We start from the raw sequence: 10,558 nt of genomic DNA on the forward strand, positions 1-10,558 counted from the left end.
CTGAGGAAAAAATATCAGAAATGCAATAAAAGTAAAATGCGTGCAGTTTCACAAAGGTTTTTAGTTAGTCTCATATTGAGAGAACCGTGGTTCATCCTCTACACTGTACACACACAAACACACACACACACACATCATCTGAAGCCGCTTGTCCCATGCGGGGGCACAGGGAGCCAGAGCCTAATCTGGCAGTGCAGGACGTAGGGCTGGAGGGGGAGGGGACACACCCAGGATGAGACGCCAGTCCATCGCAAGGCACCCCAAGTGGGATTCGAGCCCCAGGCCCACCGGAGAGCAGGACCCGGTCAAGCCCACCGCCCCCCACCCCGTACACTGTACTGGACAAATAATTTCACAGCATCAGCTCTCAGCCCCATATCAAAGTAAATAATCCCTACATTTGGAAGTCAGTTGGACAGGTAAATGGCATGAGGACAAATGACATCTGTCCATGATTGCTAACATTGCCTTTGGCAGCAAAGTAACACGTTTTGTTGCAATAACCAAAATAATGTTTGAGCTCTGGGTTGGACAGTCTGTTGGGGGTGTTGTCAGAGGACTATTATGGAGACCATTTTTCATGTTTTTCATATGTCCAAACTTTGCACTGCTTAAATATGCACACTATTCCATTTTCCATTGACTAAGGACTGCCCCCACGCACTGTGGTAAGTAAAACTGAAAAACCATATTCCGTTCTATATTGTTGTTTATACAACAAACAACCAAAGAAAAGGGACCTGTATATGTTATTTGACATATCATCTGTGTAAAACTCTAGGAATCAAATTGAAAGCCCCAGATTTTGGAGAAAAACATAAACATCAGCTACGATTTAAGTAACAGATAAAGACTTTTGAAAATCAGCAGTGCTAGTCTAGAGTAGAAAATAATCCACATTTAGTCTTGTTCAAGCACACACACACTTTCAGAACCGCTCATCCCATACAGGATTGCGGGGAACCGGAGCCCACAGGGTGTAAGGCCGGAGGGGACACACCAAGGACGGGACGCCAGTCCGTCGCAAGGCACCCCCAGTGGGACTTGAACCCCAGGCCCACCAGAGAGCAGGACTGTGATCCAACCCACTGCGCCACCGCATCCCCCTTGGTCAAGCAGTACATTTTAAATCATGTGTGCAAGATTTCAATTACACGGGTATAAAGATTACGGAAGTGATTCTTCGTATCTTATAAGATATTGACCAACATGTGGTAACAGTATACCCTGTTTATTGCTTCACTGTAGGTTATCCTAATAAGAATGGTCATTTTCCATTATGAAGAGTACATGCACTAAAATACTTTGGATGATGCTTAATAAAAATAGCTGTCCTGTATTGATGAATCTGTTTCTTTTATTTGAAAAAGTTTAAATTTAATAAATGCAGGACTGTAGTTTGTACCAGATTACAGCCTGATGCCCAAAGGACCCATCTATCATGCTCTCAATAAATCACCTTGTTATTGCTGTAATTGCAGAATAGGTGTAAGACTTGGTTTAATTTCTGCCCAAGAGCGATCATTTGTGTGATGTGCTCTATGATTAACATGTATAACAGCACTTTTTTCTCACGGTCCCCCTTTCACAGGGTCTCTGCATTGTTCTCCCCTTCCTGGGAAGAAGAACAGGTGAAAAAAGAGACACCATGAGGAGGCCCTGTGCTGCAGAGCGTAGCCTGCCATGGAATGACCCGGAATGGGGACTGTGCTGACTGCCTTGCTGCACTTAAAGTTGTGATTGCAACTGAAAAGCTCTTCTCTCCAGACATACTTGGCCCCTTGACACTGTCACCATTACCTATTTTCTGAATCTGTGCCCCTTTGATACTCCCTGAGTTAAACCCAAGCCCAAAAACAAAATTCTTTTCCTTCCCCCAACTCTCACACAGTTTTGTTTCCATCATGAAGATCTTCTTCCCTTTGTCTGCCCATCCTTGTCCTTCCATCTCAACACTTCTCTTCTCCCTACTCCCACTTCTTATACTCTTGAGGCTGCCGGTGCTGGTGCAGGGTGACTGCTGGCTTATAGAGGGGGACAAGGGCTATGTGTGGTTGGCCATCTGCAGCCAGAACCAGCCCCCCTATGAGACTATCCCCCAGCACATCAACAACACAGTGCATGACTTGCGCCTCAATGAGAACAAGCTGAAAGCTGTCCTGTTCGCTTCACTGAGTCGCTTCACTAACCTGACCGATCTAAATCTCACCAAGAATGAAATTTCCTACATAGAGGATGGAGCCTTTGCAGGGCAGGCCAACCTGCAGGTTTTGCAGCTGGGCTACAACAAGTTGACCAATCTGACGGAGGGCATGCTTCGGGGCCTGGGGCGCATGCAGTGCCTCTACCTGCAGCACAACCTCATTGAGGCCGTTGCTTATAATGCCTTCTGGGAATGCCCTAGCCTCAGCAGCCTGGACTTATCCTCCAACAAGCTGGCACGCTTGGATGCCTCCACCTTCACCAGCCTCAGCCGACTGATGGTGTGTGAGCTGGCTGGAAATCCTTTCCACTGCAACTGCGAGCTCTATAGTTTCCTCACCTGGCTTGAAGCCTTCAACAACGTGACCCACACCTACGATCGGCTGCAGTGTGAGACCCCTCGGGAGTTCTTTGGCTTCCCTCTGCTGAGTCCTGTTGCCGGTCATGGGCGAAATGCCCGCACCATTCTGTCATCAATGTGCCGGGACGGCATTTTCATTACCGGGATAACTTCACTACCCCCAGATTCTGAATCCTCAGGCGTAGGGCCAGACATGTCAGACCGTGTTGGACCTTTTCACCAGCCTACCACCTCTTCTTCTGCTGACTCCAGCTACAGCCCTAGTATCAAGCTTCAGCGTGTTTCATTGACCACAGCCTCCTTGTTGGTCCAAATCCCCAGACCCTACAGCAAGATGTACATCCTGGTGCAGTACAACAACAGCTATGTGTCTGATGTCATGAACCTTAAAAATAAGAAGGAAATTGTAACCCTGAGCAATCTCAAGGCCCACACTAACTATACATTTTGTGTGGCCTCAATTCGTGCTTCCCAGCGTTACAATCACACATGCCTGTCCTTTGCTACACGTATGCTGAATTCAGACAACATAAGACCCACTCCTTCCACCACTACTCACTACATAATGACTATCCTGGGTTGCCTCTTTGGAATGCTTATCGTGCTAGGACTGGTCTACTATTGTTTGCGCAAACGCCGCATGCAAGAGGAGAAGCAAAACTCCATTTGTGTCAAGAAGACTATTCTGGAGATGCGATATGGGCCAGAGGCAGCTGCAGCTGCCGCAGCTAGCGACCCTTCAGCTGTACAGAAGCTTCATGAGCACCACCAGCACCACCACAGCAAGCTTCCACCCTCAGCCTCATCTAGCACTGGGATGCTGCATGGCTCAACTGCCACAAGCTCTTCCCGCCTCTCTTCCATTCCCCAGGTGGAGAAGATGGTCACTGCTTTTTCTGAAGCCATGGCCTCAAATAAAGGGAACTACATGGATGTGAGAACTTCTGTGTCTGGGGAGGACAGAAGTAGAGACGGTGGACTGCCAGGCATGGGAGATGATAGTTTACAAGAAGATGAGGTGTCCGACATTGGTGAGGACTCGGATGATGATGGCCGAGGTTCTGCATCAGAAATCTCCACTATTGCCATGGAGGTGGACAAAGTCAACCAGATCATCAACAACTGCATTGATGCTCTTAAGCTGGACTCTGCAGCTGTGGCAGCTGCGGCTGCTGTGGCTGCCTCCACAGTAACAAGTCCCACGTCCCCCCCTCCAACTTGCACATCTCCTTTGACCAGGGGCCACATCCCCATGTCATCTGGCATTACTGAAACTTGTCAGATCTTAGCTTCTCCAAAAATTCCACCGCCACCTCCTCTTCCCTTTTCCCTGCCTCACTCAGAAAGGCCAGGGATCAGTGGTGGTGGCTTTCTCTCCCCTCCTTATCGCCCCCCTCCACCTGCCACAGCAGTCCGGCCTTTGCAGAGGCACTTGAGTGCAGATGCAGCAGTGGTGGTTATGGGGTCTGCCAAGAAGCAATGTAGTGTCTCCTCTAGTGGCTCTGTGAAGAGTGCCCGCGTCTTTAGCCTAGATGTCCCTGATCCCCGGAGCATGGACCCATGTCATTATCAGGAGAAGGGTAGCCCAGTAGGGTGCGGGGAGCCCCTAGACAGACTTCCCCTGGTGGGGTCTGGGGGAGGTGGGAGTGCTGGCAGTGGCGGTGGCAGCAGCAGTGGTGAAGCTGGTGTAGGCCCAGGTGATCAACCACAGACGGAGGCGCATTCGGACTTCCCCTGCGCCGAGCACCGTCACTCTGTCCCAGCCCTCTACTATGAGGGTTCTGCCAACTCTCCCACCCAGAAAGCCTCCTTTCTCAATCCCCTTACCCGTGCCAAGAGAGACGCTACCTCCTACTCCCAACTCTCACCTCGTCACCACAACTTCTCTGGCTACTCCTCCAGCCCTGAGTACTCCACTGAGAACACGCTTAGGATCTGGGAGCGCTTCCGACCCTACCGGAAGACCCCTCGGGAGGAGGCCTGCTACGTGACGGCGGGGAACGCCCTGCGTAAGAAGGTACAGTTTGCCAAGGGTGAGGATCTGCATGACATCCTCGACTACTGGAAGGGTGTCTCTGCTCAGCAGAAGCTGTGAGGGGTAGTGAGCCATGGAAGGGAATCTTGTTAGGAAACAGCAGACTCCTCCATTGGCTGAGACTTTGATCCTCTCTAGGCCCTGACCAACCACAGATGGGGATGGGATGAAGGGTGGTATGCTGATCAAAGTAGGTCTAAAATTTCAACGTCACGCAGGTTTGTCCGGTAAGTGTTAAAGAAAAATCAGAGAGCAACTGGAACTGATAAGTGTAAAGAGACATGGCACAAGCTAACAATGCAAGGCAAGACTATGTGCTAATTCTAATATTACCACTTTCTTTCATGTTTTCTGCCTATACTTTTACTTGGCACTGGAAGGAAATCAGTCATATCACTTAGTCAGAAATTAGTTACCTAGGTTACTGTATGAACATTTATGAATATGACATACTACAGGTTGTATGAGCGATAGGCCTGGGCACTTTAGGTCTGCAACCAATGTTGGCAGATCTTAGAAGAAATTTTTTAATGTACGCAGGGCACTATGTGCAGGTCGTGTATGATGTGCCTGGCCTGGACAATACACGAACTCCATTTCAGATAAAGCAGTCTTGCTCAGCTTCCACCTCTGGCCTCACAAGTGCTGAGAGCAGTGATGAGATTTAAATTTCAGTTAAGTGTGTCATGAAAAACCTGCCTTTAAAGCATAAACTGGGGAATTCAGGTCTCCGTTAGCTCTGGGCAGAATCTCACACCATAATCTAGGGCAGCGGTGTCCAGAAAGGAGTGAAACTATATGCAGCCTGTGCCTGTGTCTCCTTTTTGTCTAAACCCAGGCAATGAGAAACCAGGGAAAAAGGCACACAAAAAATTCTGTTGAACAGGACACCTGCATTCTCACACTCAGTGCACAAGCATTTTATTCGAGAAACATGTAAAATTGCTTGCTCCAAAGCTATTAGTGTATAAATTTTGTCTAATTTTGTTTCCTAAACTTTAATTATTTTAAAGTTGATTTCAGCACAGAAATGTAAATTTAACACTTTTTTCATTTCATGAATTTATAAAATTAGTTTTCACCTTTTTATATATCTACTCTGCATTTAGTTAAGTGGAATTATTGATTAGTAATTTGATTTTTGTTTTCATATAGCCTTTTTGGTTATCGAAAGTCCTTTAGCCTCTCATGTGTTCATTAATTATTGGGACAGAAAAACATTTCAGTTTACATAGATACATTGTACAGTACAGTACTGTATACAGTATGCACACTCAAAGACCACTGTGTTTTGCTGGGAAAAACAAACACACAAATGAAAAGATTAGTCTGCATTTCCAGACTCCAGTAGGAGCTGCAACCGGAGGCTTACTGTGACTCATGCCAACCTCAGACAAAGGACATAAAACATAGTCATACACACACACACACACACACACACACACACACATACACACACTTGTTCTTATAAAAAAACAAAGACTGAATTTCCTTTCTACGTTTACAGAAAGCAAACGGTCTTATAAAGTGCTCCTTCCAGGAAAAGCGGTGACTAAGGTGACTGAGTGGAGGGGAAAACGCAATGACACGTCTGTGAAACAGATACACGGAATACATGTGAAACCTCTGTTACCTCCCTCCTGCTTTATTTTTACTTTATTTAGCGAAGAGACAAGCATAAAAGAAATTCAGGACCAATTGCTTCTGATATCAGCTTGGTTTTTTGATCGTTTAAAATGGTGGTACTGAACCTTAGTTCCATGGGCCAATCCCTTCAACCAAAGGTACTGTGCAGCCTCACTGGGGGCCTATTTGCATTGTTTCTTCAAGAAGACAATGTTTAATAAGTGGCAAATATAACGTAGGCACTGCTGCATTGGTCTTGGGAGGAAAAATTGCAAAAGTTAATCTCTAAAAGGATAGGCTTCATGCTGAGGTCAAGGTGCTTGCTGAATGAAAAAGGTCCAGACCTTCTGTTTTTTACTGGTTTCCCCTTGGGAGGTCTTGCTGAACATAGCAGCTGTCAGTATTCTGGTGGGCAAATGATGCAGGCAACTCATGGATGGCCTAGAATTTGAGTTCAATACCTTTTTTTCCTAGGACAGGTGTAACAGCTACAGTCATTTTTTAAACCTATAGTTAAATCAGTATCGACAGAACTAAGTATCCAGTACTGGATCACATAGAGTTTTAATCAGCTAATTCTGTGTTGCTAGGAAAGGGTTTGTTCCGTAGTATGGGCAATATTTGTGTGCATGCAATCGACCAGTGTTAGAAAGGAGGGGTGGTTCAGATTGCATTCAGGGTCAGTTCCATGTTCAGGTACGAAAAGTATGTGTGAGAGAACAGAGCTGGCCTCACCACATGTGTCATAAAAGGATTGAGTCACAGATGAAGCAGCGAGAGACATTGGGATTGCGTGACATTAACCATTTTGAGCTTTCAGCACTGTCACGGACGCAAAGTGGATTAATTTCTTACGGTGGTTCTCGCGGTTCCTGAGCTCTTTATCCCTCTTATTGCTTTGGAACCTTTTATGAAAACAATTGACTGGGACAGTTGCAGAATACAATAACTACCACACAATCGAAGCAACAATTTTTTAAACACACCTAGAAACATCTTGAATTTGTAGTAGAGCACCTCGCCAGGAACTTTCCGTTTCAGTGATTCTGTCCTTCCTCTGCACTTTACAGTGTCCAGGAGAAAGGGTGGATGTGGCCATACCCCCACTGACAGCTACTGTAAATCTGTAATGGAGGCATCAATTTCCGGTAAACACTGGCTCTGAAGGCTCGCTGTCAGCTTTACACTTATGTATACCGATATCTTTACTCATAATTTAAAACCCTCAGATCTCACCAGCTGACTTTTAAGTTGCATATGTATTTCAGGAGACTGCCTCAAAATATTTCCCAAGGGGCACTGGGTGTTTCCTGTAGATGTATTTTCTAATATTAGGATTGCGGCAACAGTTTTGACCTTAAGCTTGTCTAAGTGACATCCAATTTACTGGCCTGTATTCTTTGTACCCATTGAAAAATGTAGGTGGGAATCAGAAGCAAAAGCTTGCTTGAAAAGGAATGCTGTTTTCTGCAGTGCCTTAAAGTTTTCACCTTGAGTTGAAAGTTACTACCAAGTAATCTTTTTTTTTTTTTTTTTTTTTTCTATCCGTGGCTTACTCTTTTTCCTGTTTACGTTAGACAGGTTTATTTTGTCATTGAATCACTGAGAGAAGGAACTGTCAGACATGAGCAGAATCAAGTGCTGGATTTGCACGAGCTCAGAGATTGTTAAAGGACAAAAAAAATGGGGCTCCAGTAAAGGATGTCCTGAGTGCAGTTTTCAACATAGGGTCTCCTTAACTGGATTAACTCAAGATCCAGCTTTCCATCTGTCATCTGACTCAAGGTAAAATAACATTTATACGTGGATATATAGGTAGAAGAGAAGAAGAGAAATGGGTGAACAATGAAAAGAAAGAAAAGGAATGTGACAGGGGACAGGGATGGTGTGACATTTAATCTGACACATGAAAGGTGGTTAAGTATGATGTAATGGAGCCTTTGACATTTGAAAGATGAGGGGGAGGTTGGGAAGGAAAAGAAGAAGAGAGATGTAACAAAGGGAGAAAAGTTGGAAAATTTATTGAAATTATGAAATGCCTAACAGAACAAGAAAGATTCTTTTTTTCCCAATGGTGTTGTGCTCATTAATTACTGGGGCCTACAAGTTGGACCCTGTGCACTGACAGGTGATACCTATTGCCCGAGTGAAAATCATCAATCCATATGAATCAATCCAATTTGTGTCGTGCCACTTAATATATGTGGTTTCAATGTGTCCATTTGTGTGCCATGTGTCTAATTTGGTGCAACGAATACACTACGTTTTGAAAACACCCTAATGTCTCTCATTAATTGTGCGTATTACATATTTCTTCATAATGACCACAAATCTGTGTGACATTTGCAGGATTCCCCTTTTAGTAGTTAGAAGTATTCATACAACACACAAAATCATCTTTATGATTACTCGTTCATTTAGTCCCCCCAAAGTCACTTACAATGTTAGGTATATGGACTAAACTTAGTTATTTGCCCATTTGAACAGCTGGGTAATTTGTACCGGAGTAATTCAATGTAAGTAGAACTGAAGGTTCTACAGACGGCGCAGAATTCAAACCTTCAATTAGAAAGTGACAGCTGATACCCCTGTTACTCACTGGCGCCTTCTCTCGTTCACACTACTTCAGGTTTCTTGCTAAATTTTTGGTTCTTTAACTAAGTCCCTTCTCTAACCACGAGAGAAGCCTTCTTCGTTGGAAGAGCGTATGATCATACCTGTGGTTAAGTGTACTAACAGTGGAGCCTGGTTCTGATGGGACTTGCATTAGCGTGGAATTTTCACATTAGCGTGGTTCAGACGCATTCTGTTTGACGGAAGCGGATCGGAAAAAAGCACATGTTGATTTTTTTAATGGGCTGTTTGGCCACAAAGATGTGATTTAAGGTTCAGCCAGTTTTAACTTTGAGCAGCATATTGACAGACTGAAAGAAAGGAGCACTGAGGATTTTAAACAAAACCCTAATTACTGCGGCAATTAATAAGAAAAGGCAGGTACAGCCTTCAGAGTTTCTACTGTTTTTGCAGTCTTTTGATTTACATTAGCTGTTTTTAGAGGCATCATAAGAGAAATGACATGGAAATGTAGGTGTTTCCGGGGGTGTTTCAACAAGGCAGTTTGAAGAAAATTCTTTTCCTTTTGTGCTTTTCCTTTCATTGCACTCGCTTGTTGATTTCCATGATTCACGCACTGCCGTATAGCAGGTCGTGGAGGAGGCTACATTACTAGAATAAGGCTAAGAAATGGTTTGCTTGGGACTAACTGCCCTTGTTTGCATTTGTAAACCACCCCTTTTATGTACACACAAATATATATGTGTCTATTGAGAACAGTTATCATTAAGAAGCAAATTTTAGTTTTGGAACTTCGCCCGGCTTGGTTGAGCTTGCTTACTGAAATATTACGTGCCAAAATGTGGGATGTGTTGCCAACGGTAGATTTTTATCAAATATAGGAAAATGTTTTGTTTTTTATTTTGTTTAGTTAGATTTTCTCCCATCTAATTTTTTTAGTCTTTGAGTTCTTGTTACAAAGACTTGGGAAACAAATACAACAATCTGTGAATTTTGTACACTTAAATAACATATGACTTTTTTACCGAGCTCGATCTGTATGTCATTGTTCTTATTTTTCTTTTGGGGTGAGATGCTTCAGGGAAGGGAAGTTTTTGGATGGGTTAGGGATACACAGTGATCTGTATTAAAAAGTAAGAAAAAAAAAACATTAAAAAAACAAATGTTATATTTGCATGATTTCCTGTATTTTTCAAATGAAAAAATATATATTGTTGTGTATTATGGGTGGATGTGTGTCAAGAATTAAACAATAGGAACTACAATATTTGTCAGATATTTGTTCTTTTGAGGTTTAGGATTAGATTTCTTTTTTCTGTTTATTTTTCCATGCTTTGCATCCAACAATTATAATTATCAATTCTAAATATTGTATTTTATATGTCACTGTTGTAATTGAAAGAATTTATATGAAATGTAAGCAGATGTGAAAACTGGGACAAAAATTTAGGCAATGACAAAGCTAAATTTGGGATCAAGTACTCCTGGGTTCCATCTTATTGTCTTGCCTTGTAAAATGATTTTTAAATCAGTTATCATTGTAAATCTGTTTAAGCTGGGAGTACTTCCTCAACAACATCAATTTGACAAAATTCTGGAGAATCTAATTTACCAGAACTCTGGGGGTAATACTATGCTATATAAATAAAGGAGTATATTTACATATATATATATATATTTGACCATATTACTAATATTGAAATTAATGGCATTCTACATATCTGTCTTTAGAATAGGTTTTTCAGATTTCAGTTTTATAT

General features: G+C 43.3%; 1 protein-coding gene across 10 annotated transcripts in view; it reads left to right on the forward strand.

Moving 5' to 3' along the window:
- Positions 1 to 9,950, forward strand: part of LOC108925945 (protein phosphatase 1 regulatory subunit 29-like) — a 71,435-nt gene extending 61,485 nt beyond the window's left edge. For 6 of the 10 annotated variants that reach the window (XM_018738320.2, XM_018738317.2, XM_018738319.2 and 3 more), the window contains 3 exons: positions 1,592 to 4,580; positions 4,737 to 4,825; positions 7,295 to 9,950. In XM_018738320.2, the coding sequence (XP_018593836.1) occupies positions 1,905 to 4,580; positions 4,737 to 4,825; positions 7,295 to 7,334 (2,805 nt within the window). In that variant the 5' untranslated portion in view covers positions 1,592 to 1,904 and the 3' untranslated portion in view covers positions 7,335 to 9,950. Of the gene's footprint in view, positions 1 to 1,591; positions 4,826 to 6,105 lie in introns of those variants that run through there. The other 4 variants (XM_018738324.2, XM_018738323.2, XM_018738325.2 and 1 more) reach the window with 4 other exon arrangements.
- The last annotated feature ends 608 nt before the right edge of the window (positions 9,951 to 10,558 follow it).

This window comes from Scleropages formosus, chromosome 3, assembly GCF_900964775.1.
Source record: "Scleropages formosus chromosome 3, fSclFor1.1, whole genome shotgun sequence".
Taxonomy (NCBI): domain Eukaryota; kingdom Metazoa; phylum Chordata; class Actinopteri; order Osteoglossiformes; family Osteoglossidae; genus Scleropages; species Scleropages formosus.